An 18,226-nucleotide genomic window follows, 5' to 3' on the forward strand; every position below is an offset into this window, starting at 1 on the left:
AAAAACAGACTCCAAAAAAACAAAAAACCCAGGGATAAATCTAACAAATGATGTGCAAGATCTTTATATACGTAAAGTGATAAAACTTCATGGAGCGACATTAGAGAAGTTCTAAGTAAAAAGGAGAGTCATACCATGTTCAGTTACAGAGACAGTCCATATTGCAAAGATGTGACTTCTTTACAACATAGTTGCTAGATTCAATAATTGATTGTTTAAATTAAAATCCAAACAAGGTTTTCCATGGAAATTAATAAGGTAATTCTCAAATTTATATAGAATAACAGTCCAAGAATATCTAAGCTATTTCCAAGAGGAAAGAAGAGAAGGAGAAAAGGAGGAGAAGGAGGAGAAAAAGAAGATAACAACAGCAATAGTGACAACTAAGGGAAAGGAATGTGCCCTAGTGGACGTCATTATGAAGCTGCAGTGTTAGGATAGTGTGGTTTTGGCACAGAGAAAGACCAATAGGACAGTGTCATAGTAAAATAGCTACAAAAGTGGAAACCTGAAGTCACAATAGAGATCACATATATATTACTACAAGGTCAAGAGGAATTCTTTCAACAACACACCAAAAGTACAAACTGCAAATGAGAAGATGAATAAATTTGCCAATGGTAAACTTAAGCACTATCGTTCAACTGAAGACATAAAAGAGAGTGAAAAGATTTTTATAGAAAACCTCATTAGTAAGTAGAGAGAAATGGCAGACCACAATTAGGTAACACTTGATATCCACCAAAATGGCCAAAAATAAAGACAGTTGGATGACACTGAGTGGTAGTGAGAATGTGGGACAATGGGAAACTTCACACATTGCTGGTGGATATGTCAACTGACACAAACACAGGAAACAATTTGACATTACTTAGCAAAGCTGACGATGTGTGTGTCCTCCACCCTACAGTTCCAGTCCTAGGTGCCATCTAGACAAACTCTTGCACGTGTACATGGGGAGATAGATACAGATATATAGCATTCAGTAAACAGTAAGCCATAGTAAGGGGGAAATAAAACTCCCCCTTGATGAATGAAAACTGCACACAAGGAAAGGAAAGTCTGGAGTAAAAACAAGGAGATTAGGAAATTATGCTCAGGAAACTTATAAACAGAAAGGAGATGAATCCAACTGGATGCAGGAGTTGCTTTCTGCATTCATACCACAGCTGCCACATCTACTTAATTGCTAGGACATGTGTCTGTCATATACAGCAGCTCTAGTGGCAGAAAGGTAGTTTCACCTCTAGGTGTACCAGGAGCAGAGCTAACCAGAGAAGTCCAACATCACAAAAGTCCAACATCACTCCAACCTGGAAGCCCACACCATGGAGGCGGTGGTGTATGTCTGGTTTTATTAAAATGCCTGCTGATAAGCCCCACAACTCAGTTTTGTCTCTAAGAACGTCATCTTCCAAAGGCAAGGCATTTGTAACAAGATGTGAGCTATACTTAGGAAACCTCCCCATTCCCACCTTCATCCTCAATCTCTGCTTTCTCACCACTTGCATTTCTAGAGGGTGGGCATTGCCCTTGTAGCATCTTATCCCATAACAAAGTGAAGATACGGATGTTTCCCAGAGAGGGCCACTCAAGCACAGAAAGGTTGAAAGCTTTGCCTGCACAGGTGTCCTCTATGAACTGTCTGTCATCCTACTACTTCCCCTTAATCCACGAAAGGTGTGAGGCAGTTTACCAAAATCTCTTGAATTATAAAAAATACTCTAACCTCTGAGGCAGTGGATAGGAGGGGACAGCCAGGTGGGTGATGTGGTGACAGTGTCAGTGGGAGATGTACTCACCCAGTGCTTCTAGAGGTTAGGGGCATGTGTGGCTGAGAGCTTCCTGATCAAAGCAAAAACAAAAACAAAAACAAAAACAAATTATTGGTTCTGAGCCCAGGTACATCAATCTGCCCCTGCACGCAGTACCTTGATTGTGCCATTCCACCAAACAACCTTCCTTGTCAGAAAGGTGACAGAGCAGTGAAACACCAAAAGCATAAGAATCAGAGTGGAAGGACCCTGGAGCCAGCACAAATCCTAAGCATCTTTCCTGGGTGGTAAACCTTGTCTGAGTCCCACTAGGGGAGCTGGAGGAAGTTCCTTGAGGGGGAAGGCTGGGTTTCATCTCTCCTAAATCCTAGCTCAGGACTGGGGCAGCCCCCAAATTTGGCTCATTACTGAAGTGGTTCTTGATGAGCAGAGAGACTAGAAATTAAAGTGCCTGCAGTTGGCCAGTGATTATAGAACAATAAGGCCATGACCATCACAAAATGTGTAAAAGCAGAGGGAACCCCATAAAAACAAGATAGGAATGGGCATTATTTAAAAATACAAAAGAAGAAGTTGCACCCTGCTCATGTCTTTAAAAGTCTGCTACTCAGAAGTTACCTTTTGCTTTTTCTCTATTTTCACATTTGTGGGGAGAATGAAAGTTCCTATGGCCAGGATCCTCACCTGACCCTAAACTACTTGATGATGTAATTGGCCTGCTGCTAGGCTAACACTTCTGCACCCATTGGCAATAAGCTATTATTGACTGAGTCACTATATAAAGAGCCCTGCCAGTGCTCTGGGTGGAGGCAGAGATGGAGGTGGATAACAGACCTGCAGATTGCTGGATGCAGACATGTTTCTAGTGCTCAGCCTATTGCTGTCAGAATAAAACCAGGTATAAATCCTTTTACACCAAGAATATTCCACTGTCATTTCTTGGTCTCACGGGAACCATAGTGAACTTGCCTGGGGCTGAAACCCTCAGGCAAGACAACACTGTATTTATTTTTATTTTATTTAGTTTGTATTTCACTTTGTAATTTTGTTTATAGGATTTAAAATTTTACTTGCTGAAGTTTAAGCTTGTTTCATAGCAAAAGCTATTGCTTTTATTCTTTATGATTTCTTCTATTACTACAGTAAACTTAGAAAGAGTTCCCCTGCTTGGAAATTTGAAAATTTGTTTTCTTGAAATTGTTCTGTAGTTTGAAATTTTTATATGTAACTTTTAAATTCATCATCATCATCTTTTTTTTTTGTATACAGTTGTAAGGTAGTGATGTAGTCAGAATCATCTCCAGATTCCTTACCAGTTCTCTGTTGAATGATCTTCCATCCTCTTTTATTTGTCAAGTCTTGTTAAATTATTATAATTATTGGAGAATATAAGCTTTATTTCAGAATTATCAGTTCTGTCTCAGTGAGCAATTGCCTATTTTTAGTAACATACCATTAAAATTATTGTAATCTTATGATACATTTTAATGTCTGCTGTGAATATCCACCCTCTCTTACTTACATGTTTTAAACATTTCTTAGATATTCTCACTTTCTTGTTCTTGTTGTCTTCCTCCTCCTCTCTCTCTCTTTCTCAATCTATTGTTTCTTCTAATAGAAAAGTAATTTTGCTTGTCTTTTTCCTGTGCATATATAGGCACTTATCATCTGCTTCTTTTTCCTCAGTCAGCATCATATCGTGAGTATTTCACATATCCTAGAAAATGACTCAGTGAGTAAATTGGAATGAATGCTAATAGTCAACTTTATGGAAATTCTATAATTTAATTAAGCATACTCAATGATGGGCATATAAGTCATTTGAAGAATTATTGGCAGTAATAATAAAAGCTCGGTTTCAGGGTTATTTGTTCTGTTTCAGTGATCATCAACAAAAAAGGTGAATATCTGTATGTAAATCTTCATCCATGGTTTTATTTACTTAGTATGTCTTTGGTAAATGCAATTATTGGGAACATTAATGCTTTTGATACTTATCACCAAATTGCATTCCAGAAGAGGTACATCAACTTATATCCCCATTACAATGATATCAGAGTTTTTAAGAGGCAGGATTCCCTTTAGGACTGTATTTTATTAATTTAAAATATTCACCAAATTGGAAAGTAGAAAAATGATATCTCTCATTTTTAAAAATTTGTGTGTGTGTGTATATAATTACAGAAAGTTTGAAATTTTTCATTTCTTTATTGATCACGTTTCTTCTATGACTATTTTTGTTTATCCTTCATTTTTCTAAAAACATTTCATCTTTTTCTCATTGTTTTGAAAAAAGCTCCTTATTTTTACAGCAAGGACATTAATAATTTGTATGTTAATTCATCCCGATTAATTTTAAAGTAATTTTGTCAATGACTTCTCCTTGTCTTTTCCTTCCTCCTGAAAACAGGATCACTGGGATTTAAAAAAATCAGAATCCCAATAAAACCATAAACTAATTTTAGGGTTAATATCTTCTTAATATTTAATCTTTCCATCCAAGATGGTATGATTTCCCATGTATTCAAATATCTTTTACATCTTATGAATTTTTTATAGTTCCCTTCAAATAAGTCAAAAACATTTCCTTTAAAGATCATTACTGTTTTATATTTTTATTGTTATTATGAGTGAGATATTTCTATTATGATAGCTTCTAACTTCTTATTGTTATATGTAGGAATGCCATTACTTTCAAAACTATTTTGTGTATAACTATTTACTTAGTACTCATTAACAGGATGATTTTTAGTTCATTCTTAGGTTTTCTAGTTATATGAGGATCATCAACTAGTGTTTCTCCTTTTTATTTACACTATTTTGGTTCATAATTATATTTCATATTTTGGTCAGACTTTTCAGAACACAATGTTGAAAATACAAGAGGAACATTCTTTTGTTCCTGATTTCAAAGCTATTCTGATGCCTTTCTGGATTCTTCTTTCTTTCACCCCCTTGGCTTGGGAGCTGTGATCTCTTTCAACACTTATTTTTTCCTTCTAGTCAGATAAAAGATATCCTATCAAAACAATGCATGTACTATGTAGAATCCTCTCAAGTTTAGCAGATTATGTATTTGTGTGTATATTGAATCTCACATACTTAATTACATATATATGTCATATACTCTGAGTGGTCTTTTTTAGGAGCCTGGGTAGATGGTGATGCCGTAAACAGAAATTGAGACCACAGGAGGAGCCGTAGCTTTGGGAGTTATCTACTGATAGCCACCAGGATACTGAAGCACCATCCCAGTATCTTCACAAAGGGTTTTTCTTTTACAGGTTGGGACAGAATTCACATGTAGAGACAAGAAATCTAATTGACAACAAATTCAATGTGAGTTAACAGTGAGATGTAGTTGCCAAAAATAATGATAAGGTTCTAGCTGTATGAAGACAAACATAAGAAATGATGACTATCAGTGTTGACCAAGGACCTGTAACATGTCAGGCATTGTGCTAGGTATTCCCAAATAGATTACTCATTTCATTTTCACAACCACAATTCAAACTCATTAATTCTCCCAGGGAAAGAAACTGAAGCTTAGTTACAAAGATGAGGCAGAGCAAGGGACATTGCACAGTTTTTATGACGTGCAGGGTCTTAACTGATTGACACACCCCAGATGAGGCCTTTGTGGTCCATTTAACAATGAGGGAAACAGCTACTACCTGTGCTGTGAATAAGGAACTGAAATTTTTAAAGTCATATTTGAAGGGCTGTCACATGGGAAGGAAAGAATCTATGGATATAGGGTGAGCCAAAAACCATCAATCTCCTACCATGCTGTTACCCACCTGCAAATTTTAATTACGTCTGCATGAAGATCACCTTAAATATTCATATCTCCAGCCTCGGAGCTCCCTGGATATCCCATAGGCAATGCACGCTCAGTCCCAGGGGTTAAGAGATTCCAAAGACCTCTCAGTAAAAGCACTAAATTTAATCATTATGGAATAATCATAGTTATTCATTTAATAAAATGTGTTGAGTGCTTAGCATGTACCAGCCACTGGACTAAATGTTTTGTGTTTATTACCAAATGGATAGTTGAACTCCTCCACTAATCTTACAAAGTACATGTGATTCTATTTTGTAGATGGTGAAAATGAGGCCCTCAGAGATAAGTTAGTAACTCAAGGCTATCCAACTTCTAAGAGGCAGAGTTGGGCTCAAACTCCAGGTTTATCTGGCTCCAAGGTAAGCTTTTTCTAGGATACAACGTCCACAATTCCAGAAAGGGCACATCAAAGTAAAACACACCACGCATTGGGGAGGCCCAGATGTGAAGGCCCCCTAGGTGACTAATATTCTCAGAGCCGCTGCCTCATTCTCAAAAGCCTAGACTCAAAAGTTATGAGATTATGCTACTCAGTTAAAGGGATGTTTGCCCTTTCATGCTTTGAAAGGCACACATAAACCCTCCATGGTACTGTAGGAAGAAATCCTGTTTCGACAGAAATCCCCGCCATGTGCCTGTTGAAAACTTCAGCTCATTACAACTTCGTTAAAAACACGTTGTTTTCTGGATATCCAGAAACCTCTTATTTTAAGGAACTGCAAGGTTGCGAATAGCTAAATTGTTTACAGACCCTGAAGCTAGACACATCCCTTGAGATGGCCGGGCCTGACAGAACTCTCAGGAATTGGAGCTGCTCTCCCAGCACCTCTGTTGGAGTCATCACGCTGGTGGGCTGCTGCTGACCTCAGGATGCTTTCCATCTCCTTTTGGGATCTTCTGTGTGTTAGGTACTGTATCTTACTGGATTTTGTACCCCTGGGATTAAAATGCTTTATTTACCATCAGGACTTTTTTCCTAACAGAAATCTTGCCACTGTCTCTTGGAAGGAAATACAATAGAAACTCCAGTATTCTGTGTTGTCTCTAGCAGCCAGTTTTCCCTGTCATGAGCATCATAATGGCAAACAAACCTTCTGCCAAGAAAGATAGACCAGGTCGCAAGTCAAAAGGAAAATAAATAAACCAAAACAGACAGATAAGTAGAGGTAAAATTGTAAGATACGTGGGGGAAAATGATGTCAGGAACAAAGGATCAGGAAGAAGAATGGTTAGAAAACACATTCTGTAGTTGTGTATTAGTTTGGACAAGTTTAATAATGCCAAGAACACAAGAACAGAGGCAGCAAGCAAGAGATGTACACTATGAGACTTTGAAAGGAAAATGTCTAGACAACATTTTGGTCAGGGAACCAAATTAGGAGCTAAAAAAGAAATGAAAAAAACTGATCATACCATAGACCTTTTTTGTTTTCTCTCTTTGGAACAGGTTTTGTTTGAAGTAATAGTCAAGAACTTCATAATTGTGTGATTGTGGGTATACCAGGAAGGCCCATCATGCCAAAAGGATCTCCTCAGAGGCTGACTGTTCATAGATGAGGTTCTATGCTTCTAGATCTGCATTTCATAATTGAATTGCTGGCCCTGGACTTAGTATTAGATCAGAGAGGGTGGAGTAGAGAAGACAGTGACCAGAATGGAGGGCAATGGAGGGACCTGCTTCAGCTTCCATTTAACTTCCATTCACCCAAAATTTAGTGACCAACTCTGCTCCAAGACTGGGGAAATATCTAGAGCCCAAATTAGATATCTTGTAAGTCCTTGAAGTCTTTTTCAATAACTTTGCTTGTTTGACTTTCTATGACCGGGCATAGAAATGCATTGTCTTGCATCTTAATGCACTAAGGGCTGCCTGACTAGGACCCCATTTCCTCTGAGACCCATGTCAGCCTTACGTCTGCCACCTTTCTAGGAATCCAGCTGCACTCTGTGGCCAGGTCACCATGGCTATTTTGGACCCTCTCCGATGCTCCCTGCCTGCCTGGAGCCTGACCTTCCTGTATTTCTGTATCTCTCCACACTCTTGTCCCAGATCACCACACTGTGTCCCTGATATGCGTGGCTCCTTGTGCACCCCAAACCCTTCTCAGATATAGTGCTCCTTGTCAATTTTTAGATTATGGCTTAGAAATAAATGTCCTTCAAATTCTAATGAGTTAATAACTTAAAGACACTGTCCTTTTGAAAAAAAATAGCTCGTCTTTTTATTTCCAAGCTTCACAGGGAATTTCTTAAAGAATACTTTCTTATGACATCCTGAAAATATTTTACATGTGAAGGAATTAATAACTTCAGTCTTAGCATTTACTTTGGAGATGACTTTTACTTTATGAACTTGGAGAAGACTTTTAATTCATGAGCAAGCTCACAAAGCCTGTTTTTATTATGTTGGTTTTTGGATAAATTTCTAATGCTTGAAGGTTATATATGGAACCATCAATTTTTCCTTTCATTTTTCTGAACTTGATGTTGTCCTTTCTCCCACTCAGAAATCAAAGCCCTTCTCTTCACCTTGTTAGGTCCTAGTTTTGGAAACATACAAGCAATCAAACAAAAGTCAAGCAGGAAATGGTACAACCTGTCAATTGACTTTATGACGTTTTGGTGCCACCTGAACTACCAGGCCTTTAAATTCCTCCTCTGGGACTGCCAGCAGTGACCTTTGCCAAAGCAGTCAGATCTCATTATTTTTTTATTTTACCCTTATATCTTCAACAAAAGGAATCAGTGCAAGGAGTGTTTAGAGCTTATCCACAAGTATTTCAGTGTCTTTCCCATTCACTGTTGTGTTGGACACACAACAGTTTTACTTGTTTTTAACTAAGTTACATACATGAATGAACATATGTGAGCAGTTATTATTAACTATACTTGGCACCTTCACTTATTCCTCATCTGGACTTTTTTACTTATTATTTCACTGCTTGAAATTCCAACAGTTGGGGATTCACTTGGGTAAGGTGTTTTCTATTTTTAACAAATGCAAACACCCACAATAAAGTTACGGATTTAAGAACTCTTTACACATTGATGAGAACTAGTTCAATCAGACTGCTTTCCAACACCCTGGAGGGATGAGAATTTGGGTTGGGGAAAAAGGAAGGTGATCTTTGGGGAGTGCACTTAGGTCTGTGGGAAGAGCAAGCCTGTGCAGGTGCAGAGAGGAGAGTGCCAGGAAGTGGGGCACTCATCCTCCAAATGGGTAAGAAGGTGCCAGGGACAAACTTGCCTTTCTTTCAATGTTTGCTCAAGGCAGGTCCAAACAGAGTCGCAGGATGTGGTAACAGAAAGCTGACAGATGATGGAGTACAACCTGAATCCATATTTCTTGACTCTTGCACCAGTGCCCCTTCTCCAATATTCTGCTGCACAGCACAGGCAAGGAAATGTTTCCTCCCTCCCTTGGATTTTCTTCTAGGACCCAGAACTCCAGTAAGTGCGCAGGTCCTGCTGTGCAGGAGCTCCGTAGGCCACTGAAGCCCTCAGGGAACCTCACCACTCCTTACCACTTCTTGTTTCCACAGGAGAATGAATTATTGGTCATAAACCATTAATTTTGCCAAACCACTGTTGGCGCACAGCCCACTCCTGGGTCCTGGACTGCCTGTGTGTGTGAAGGTAAGACTCATCTCCAGATGTACCTGACTTTATAACCTTCCTCTACAGAACTCAGGTCTGTCCTGAGTGAGAAACAGAAGCCTGGGGAGAGGACATAAAACCTTTGAAATACCAAAAGGCTCAGGGCTGGTGTGAGAGGCCAGTGAGTCTTCCTGGCCATTGTTCCCTTCATCCAGGACAGTAATTCTCAGGTGTTGTCAAAGGAGGAAATAACCACTGAGCATCACCCCCTGCATCTGGAAGGCCCTGCTAATTCTCCACGCAATTTTGGTTTAAGCCCAGTGACGACCGTCCTCTAACCCAGTCCCACAAAGGGTGAGCCCAGCCCTGTGCGTGCTGTGGAGTGGTGGACCCAAGAAGGAGAGGCAGCCCCAGACACAGACCCTGAACCAGTGACCAATGTGAGGGGAGGTGAGTACCAGGATGAGGAGATGAAAAAGAGAAAGTCACCTCTGAAGATAGCTCAGGGGTCAAAATAACAACCATCTTCTGTAGGACGTTAACAGAGCCCTGCGGTTTTTATACAGCATTTTCACATTCATGATTTGATGTGAGCCTCATGATGCTCAAGTTAGAGGCAAATTATTATTCTGATTTTTCAGAGGAGAACATTGCTTCATTAAACAGGGTTTTATTCCCAGTCTTTTGATTCCCAAATCCATGACTGCTGTTACCTGCACACCTTCAGACTAAATAACGTGAGGAGGGGTGGCTGTTTAAATGTGAGGCAGGGGCAAGGATTCAAAAGGCTCTGAACTCAGGAGGCAAGCTTTGGATTCGACTTAGTGACAGGGAGATGTGGTTTCTGGATGAATGTGTTGGAAAGTTAGTGGACTGTGGTGCACCTGGGACTTTGTCCCATCTCTGCTCCTTATCAGCAGCAGTGATCTTTGTCAAGTTCCTGCTCTGGGTCTCAATTTCCTTTCTGTAAAATAGGGATAATAGTACTACTTCATGAAGTTGTGAAGATCCAATGAGATTCTGTATGCAATGCGCTAAGCAGTGTACCTGGCATGCCATAGGTGCTCAAAAAATGTTGGCTATTGTCTTCATCTGCTCCAGCTGCCATAACAAAACACCATAGCCCAGGTGGCTTATGCACCAGAAATTCATTTTCTCACTGTTCTGGAGGCTGGTGGTCCCAGATCAAGGTCTGGCGGGGCCAGGTTCTGGTGAGGATACTCCTCCTGGGATGTAGACAGCCGCATAACAATTAATCAGGTGAGTGAGATGAGAGTCACATAACAGACCGAGTTGTGAGAGGCTGGAGTCGGGGCAAAGGCCATTGCAGAGATACAGGTAGGAATGGAGAGGAGAGAGGAGTTCTGCAGGTCAGGATGTGTACGGAGCACCTCCTGGTGCCAGACATTGCTCTACGTCCTGGGCATCCACGGTGTGTAAGCGTGGAGTCAGGCCAGCTAGAATGACTGAATGGCTGTGATAAAAATCTGAGTGGTGGAGTGGGAGCCTAGGAGAGGGGTCCTGGCAGAGCCGGGAAATCCTCACAAAAGAGCAGGCCTGGGAGTGCCAGGAAATGCTTTGAAGGAAGAATAGCAAGTGTGAAATAAAAGGAAACAATCAATAGGGGCCAACGTTCCTAGCTATGAGTGGCCAAGACCTGAAGACATAAATGAGGGCTCAGGAAGTAGGTTTGGGCGGGGAGAGGGTGATCTCTCCATAGCACAAAGGAGTCACAACAGGCAGGAATCATCCCTAAGAGCTGCCTCAGACTCTTAAAACGACAAAACAATAATTGCATTACTTCTTGCAGTCAAATAATATTTTAAGACATGTCTCTGAACACCCTCCCTAATCTGGAAGGAAGAAGATGACTAATTCTCTTGTCAGGGTATTCCTGGAATGAGTCCTGTGTGGGGGGAGGTCAAAGAAAATAACTGGATCTGTACAATGCCACCTCAAAGCCTTGGGTGCGCCCCTCCCTTCCAGAGAAACGTGAGACCCAGCCAAGGCTCGGGGAGAGGGGAACTCAGGCTCTCAGCCAAGCACCTGTGTGTAGAAAATACCGTCTATAAGGCTGGTCTAGGTCAGTGGGCTTCGGACTGCGTTGGGGCTAGAGTCCGTCCATTTGATAAAGAAGCAAGATCTTCTGTACAGGTAAGTTTCTTTAGCTTCAAGGGTGGGTCCAGTTTAGCCCAGAGCCCCTCGGGGTCCCTGCAGGGGGTCTGGGTTCAGAGGGTGAGAGAAAGGTGATTGCCTCTCCTCATTTGAACTTTGCAGGTCAGAGTGAATATGGAGAGGGCCCTGGAGACCTAAATTTTGTTCTCAGCTTTGCCATGGCTAATGAACATGGCTTTGAGGAATAGATTTCAGCTTTTCGGCCTCAGTCTCCTCTTTAAAATAAGGGGGTCTTTGAGCCTGGGTGATCTCTGAGGTCCTTCCAGCTCTGATTTCTATCAATGGTCATTTCTCCGAGTTACTGATGCTGCTAGGTGTTGTCATTTCTTGGGGCTCAGACCAGGGGGCCTCTGAGCCTCTTCGACTGTGGAAGGGGTCTGGAGGTGGCTGTTTCATGCCTGGGGCCTTGTGGGGCCCTGATACTCCAGGAGGCAGACTGTTTTCTGGGTGCTAATAGGCAATGAAGCTGGTCTGACTTCTGTGAAATCAGGCATGAAGAAGACACTAATGCTGATGCTTACATTCTGGGAGAATGAAATAGTCTCTGAAGGAAACCAGAATATGCCTCCTTGACATAAAAATTATTTACAGCTGAAGGCAATTTTTTGCCTAAAGGCAGGAATTAAACTCTTTCATTGGAGACAGATTCTCATCAGCCCAGAGAAGGTGCTAGAAGACTCTGAGGACCAATCTTGTTAAACTCACCCTTATATTCCTAGTTAAGGCAGATAAGGACTACTTATTTCCAGAGGGACTAGCCCTAGCCCAGAACTTTGTCTTATCAATTATTCAAAAATGTATTGCTTCTTTGTCAAAACGGTATGAAAGCTTCCTGCTCTGACCATTTTTTCAGATCATTCTCTTACAAAGACTCCCACCTCTGTGTAAAAAGTCATTATAATTTGTGTGCTTTTCTCCTGTTAATCTGTCTTTATCAGTTTAATTTTCAGACCCAGCCATGAGCCAAAGGGGTGTGCCAAGCTCAGTCCCGTAGGGCCTCACAGGCTGAGAGCCCACTGGAGCTGCTCAGTCTCCCATGTACATAGCAGTGCTGGAAAGGGTGACCGGCAAGTTCCCTTTAGCCCGATACTTGGTTTTACGTAATGGGTGGCCTCAGGATCTGGCCTCCACACAGGCCAAGTGCGTGTCCCCAAGCCCAGGGAATGCTGTATCCACCACATGGCAACTCAAAGTGCACACTCACACTCTGGGGGTGTCTGGGGGTGTCTGCATTTCTACAGAGATCTATGGCTGTGCAGTGTCCCACGGAGACAGGTGGAGATGGGCAGCTGGGAGGGGGTACAGAGTTCTACCAGCCAAGTGTTTGCATCTCCAAATAGGCATGCAGTCAGCCCACAGGACTGCCTGCATCACCAGGCAGGGGGCTTCCTGCCTCTCCTTCCCCAGTCTACTCCAAGGTTCAGGCTCCCTTTGCAGGCTGACCTTGATTTTACCTTGTTCTCCAGGGCATTTTGCCCAGGGTCTCACAATACCTCCCTGGAAAGGAGCCCTAAAGCCAGACTGGATGAGAAAGGGGTGCTGTTAAGGAGGCCCCCGAAAGCAAGCCTCAACTAACATCAGTGCTCAGGGATGTGATCAGGACAGAGGAGCAACCACATGCTTGACAGTTCACAAAAGGTTTTCACATCCTGTATCTAATTTCAGCTTTCCACCAGGAGGGACGGGCAGGCTGTATCATTATTTACATTTTACCAGTGAAAAAAAGTCCATCCATTCAGTCAGTCAGCAAACATTTATCAAGCATCTGTTTATTCAAGATGCAATGCCAGGCTCAGTGAATCCAGAAAAAGTTACATACCATGCTTGCCTTCAGTAGCTCATGGTCAAGCCACGTTCTTCATTGTTTCCTAAAGGCAGACGGCTGCTCTCATAGATGAAGATGAGTGCTTGTGGACTTCTGTGAAAAATGACATCTAAATGTAGGTGTAACAGTATAGTAAAAACTTTCTAGATCCTTTCAAATGATTAATTCTGCTGTTGGGAAGGAAAAATTTCCCTTTGCTTTTCAAGGTTCTTTTAGCTGGTCTGCAAATTAAATTGACATGAGACATATTAACAGGAGAAAATTAAATTTAATTACATACATATGAGGGCTCCATGAGAGTCTGAGGCCCAAAGGCTGTCTGGCAGTTGAGGCGTATACACCATCCAGAGCCAAGAAGATGAGGGTAGGGGTCTGGCACTTCAAAGGGAGGGAAGGTAATTCACAGGAAGATGAAAAAGAGTAAATGCTTGGTAAATGTTTGCTGGACCATACAGAAACAGACAGAGAGGAATTTTAAGAAACAGACTTTACTGGGTTCCTCCCTGTCTACCAAACCTAGTGTATATTATACTGTAGTTATCTATGGTGATAGTGCCCTTCCTGTAACAGGTCCTCTATCTAAATTCTTTTAGGCAGTTATGGGGAAGGCAGAAAAGAAAACTTCTGGGGTCTTCTTAAAAATAATTAGCCTAAAATAATCCACATGCTAAAGAGACATATTTTGGGGTGGTGCACTTTGCTCCCCTACATTGCAAAAGGATTTCCTCTTTTATGAATAGTTCATGATCTCCTTATAGAGATGTGGGTTTTCCTATTCATAATCAGTACCCACAAAACCACTTGGAAACTGCCCAAGAATGTCTGATATCACCACATGTAAAAAATGAATTAGAGATGAGACTAGCAGAGAGAACTGGGAAGACATATCTTCAAGTCTTTTTGAGACACGAATTCACTGTAAATATTAAGAATCTGAAAAAAAAATTCAATGTATCAATTAGAGATAAAATTTTGTTGCATTCAAATAAATTCTTAATGATGGACTCAGTTAACCACATTTTATTCTGTGAATTCCTACATGGAGGTTACACCTGTGCCTAGCACCATGCAGCAACATGTGTCTGATTTAGTACTTGAAGCAAACTTAGGCCTGCAGAGGGCCAGCCAGTAAATATTTTAGGCTTGTTGGCTGTATAATTTCTGTTGCAACTATTTAACTCTGCTGTTGTATGTTGCAAAAGCTGCCATAGACAGCACATAACAAGTAAATGTGTCTGTGTTTCAATAAAACTTTATTCACAAAAAATAGTAGTGGGCCAGGTTTGCCAACTCCTGCTTTAGACTAAAGTTTTCTCAAGCCATGTCACATTATCTCTTTTGAGTCCTGAGAGTAAACACAGTATGTGTTATCTTCATTTTACCAGCAAGGAAATGACATCAGAGAGGATAAAGGGTCTGCCCACGGTCACAGGGTAAAAGGGGCCAAACCTAGCCACCTCCTGGGTTTTCTAATTCCAAATCTATTGCTCACGACCACTCCACTGCCTATATGTAACACAAAAGAAGTACAGTCCCTGCCCAAGAAAGATCAGGCAGGGCTGACAGTCCTGTTCTTTTGTTCTAACTGCCAAGAGCATGGAATCGATCATTTTCAATCTGATGTGTTTTATCATGCAGACAGAGCCTTTGTTCGAGGAGCCTAGGCTTCTATTCCCATTTTACCTCAGACAACTTAGTGGGTTGTGGCAAGATGCCAAAGTTTTCTGGAAATCAATCATCCCCTAGGAGGATTCTGCAAGTCTGTAGCACCTGTGAGCAAAGATGCATTTCTTTTTTCTCTTGGTTCCTTTCCAGACCTCTGACTGTACCCTGGTAGGTGGGTCAGGGGCCAGGGGTATATGTCCAGCCTGTGCATGGGGTCTTGTGTATAGTAGTGCTCAGTAAACATCTGAATGAACTGCACATCCGGGCAGGGACTCAAGGCACAGGACAGACTTGGGTGTCTTACCAGGTGATGCTCCGCAATGCTTATCAGCCAGTTAGCACCCAAAGGCCTCATCTGGACCCTGAGCACCAGGGATATCCCCCATCCCTTGCACCTAACATCTCTAGAGAAGGCACAGTTAGCCAATATGGAAAAAGTGGAGACTGAGGTTCTGATTTACTGTTTGCTGAGTACAAATGAATGCTGACGTGAGGATCGTGGCCGAGGAGTCTGGCACCCTCTAGAGGCACAGGCCGCATGCCTTCAGGCTGCTCACTCTGAAGCCTTGCACCCTGGGTAGCTTTTTCCTATTGGTGTGCCTAGTCTTATTTCGTGGCCTGCTGATCACTTACAATAGTTAAAGTGAATTTCTAAATATAACTAAGACCCATCTGGCCCTTTTCAGAGAGCTATGGCAATCTGGGAATGAGCCATTTCATCCACAGCTTGTAACTCACATACAGAAGATGTGCAAGAACTGCCAACTGCCCGCTAAGAACAGCGCTCTGCACACCAATAGCTCATCTTTAAATAACTATTCCTAAGGCACCTTAAGAAGTGTCTGGATCCAGATGTGTACCTGTTCAACGAAGTCATCACCATCCAGACTCCTAGTATGTGGCTTTTTCTTAATGGTCCCAAGATAGCTGCTCCATCTCCAGGCGTCATATCTGCTTTCCAGACAGAGGAAAGGGGGAAAGTCAAAATCAGTTCCAACCTTTTTTTTGACAGAACCTGTCCTTTTTATTGGGAAAGTCACAGCTAGTAGACTTTTACCTTCACCTCATTGGCTGGCAGTACATTGTGTGGCCAGCTTGTCCTGTAAGAAGCACCCGGAAATCAAGTTTTGCAGCTAGGTGATCAAAACTGGGATGATTCTATTAATAAGAAAAAGGGGTGAATGGGTAGTTACAGGTGACTGTCAGTATTTTCCACAATATATGTGTGATTTTTTTTTTTAGCATTACTAAAAATGTCTTCAAGGAAGGAGTTAGTTTTGAAGAGAATGTAGGAAGAAAGCTAGAGATACGGCTTTGCAGGGGAGACAGACGAAGACATGAGCTGGAGGAAGGGCATGTGGGAGCATGGAGGTGGCAGCAGGCAGGCCCTGCAGGGTGACAGGAGGGGAAGCTACTGCTCCCTCCTGGTCTGGCACATGGACCCTCGAGCCCAGTGAACTGAGCTTCAGCTTCCTGCTTCTCCCTCCCTGCCTCCCCGCTAAGCAGAAGTGGCTTTGTGACAATGGTGCAGCCAGGGGCCCAGGACCCAGCCCTGAGGCTAGAGAGAACCCTCCTTTCACTCAGGCCTTCACTGTGGGGGCCTTAGGCACTGGAGTGGATGCTCAGGGACCCCCACTCCGGGCTAAGAACTAACCAGGTGTTACAACCTCCTTCTCACGTTCTTCCCATTTTCCTCCTCTCTGTGGGATGGCAAAGCATAAACAGAGTAAACCAGTGTCAGCCCTCCATTTCAGGAGCAACAGAGGCCATCCAGGAAGGCCCCTGGGGCCCATGTCCACACCTTGCCATGTCTCTGTGGCCATCTTTCCGAGGCAGATGGAAGCTGGGGCGGAAGGACTCAATGTGGGATCTGTGGCTCCCCAGACAGGACAAGGAGACCCTGCAGGAAAGGTGGGTGAGGGATGGCTGCCTCTTTGGAGACAACAGCTTCCCGGCCACCCTGCGCTCCGCTGGCGGTGGGCCCCTGCTGCGGAAGCTGCCGCCCGGCCTGCAGTGAGGAGGCCTCCGTTCAGGGCCCAGGGAGGAGACCTCCCAACAGCACACATGCAGTGTGCCAACCCAGGCCTGCCTCCCAATGGCTCCGCCTCTCAGATACCAGGTCTTACTCACTGCCATCGGACCCTGTGTGAAGGGACCTGGGTGAATCTCCACATTCTTGATTTTCATTTGGAGAAAACCAGGGCTGATCCTCAGAGGGGTCTAAGATGCAGCTCATCCTCAGGCCCTGCCCGGAAACACACAGAGCAGCTGCAGCCAAAAATATATCAAGGGGCTGCCTAGCTTCATCTGCGATGGCAAGGCAACCTGAGTCACGGCCAATTCCATCTGCCGGAGAGGCAAATTTTAATGTCTTCACCACCCGACCCCCAAATCAGTCTCATAAAACATGTAAATTAAGAAGCTATTAATCACTTTATAAAAGTATTCTTTGCTTCACAAAAAAGCACACCCACAATTCTTCTAAAAGGCAACTTAATATGTCCTAATGCAATTCAGCTCCCCCAGAGTGGACTCACACGTTAGATTCCTGGAACACAGCAAGTAAACAGAGTGGCATCTGACCTGGGCCGTAAATCCTCTGCCTTCCTATCCCCTATGCAGCCATCACTATCGACGCCTGCAGCCTCAGACTTGTGTCCCTACTGTGTGTAAAACTCCCAAGGGGGCCTCCGAAGGTAGATGGCAGCCAAGGTTCTACTTTTCGCAGAAACACTTGGGAGCTGCTGACACAGAGTCTGTCACACACCCAACCTTGGGGGAACTGTGCCTGTGCAAAAGCAAGGGGGTTTAGTGCTTGCCGTGGACAGAGACCACCTGACTTACTACTTCCACCCCAGCCCACATCTCAGCAGGAAAGCCCAAGAGTCCATCGCATTGGGAGATGGAGCTGGGGCAAGGAAGGAAGAGCAGGGAAAGAATAAGGAGAGTGGAAGGGGCTCTAGGAGAAATGAGAAAACCCTCTCAAAGAGGTGCTTCTGTTTTTAACAGAAACAACAAGAAAAGCAATTTTGGTACAAGTGCTGTTTCTCAGTATCTTCACAGAGCTCTCCAGGCCTCTGACGTACATGGGCTACAAGAAGGAATGAGAAATAGGACAGACAGAATCTGTATACCTGATTTTCTGGGACAGCCTTGAGTTCACATATATTCTGTATCTATGTCCCCTTAAGTCCAGTTTTGGGGTGGGTATGAGAAACTGTGTTCACTGTAGCTCCGGGAGCTTCTCGGTCAGGACAGTTTTGTCCCTGCAGGAGCTGCACAGCAATCCACAGTTCTATTCTGGCAAGGCCAAAAGGCTGGGTCTGTGCCAGGGAGTGGTAGGTA

At 43.0% G+C, this 18,226-nt stretch overlaps 1 protein-coding gene across 1 annotated transcript in view; it reads left to right on the forward strand.

Annotated features, from left to right (window-relative positions):
- Window positions 1-18,226, forward strand: part of CAPN14 (calpain 14) — a 74,597-nt gene that overhangs the window by 2,840 nt on the left and 53,531 nt on the right. The window contains 4 exon segments of the mRNA XM_057497550.1: window positions 16,718-16,894; window positions 17,582-17,593; window positions 18,073-18,076; window positions 18,154-18,223. Of these exon segments, the coding sequence (XP_057353533.1) occupies window positions 16,718-16,894; window positions 17,582-17,593; window positions 18,073-18,076; window positions 18,154-18,223 (263 nt within the window).

The sequence above is a fragment of the Manis pentadactyla genome, chromosome 2 (genome assembly GCF_030020395.1).
Source record: "Manis pentadactyla isolate mManPen7 chromosome 2, mManPen7.hap1, whole genome shotgun sequence".
Classification (NCBI taxonomy): domain Eukaryota; kingdom Metazoa; phylum Chordata; class Mammalia; order Pholidota; family Manidae; genus Manis; species Manis pentadactyla.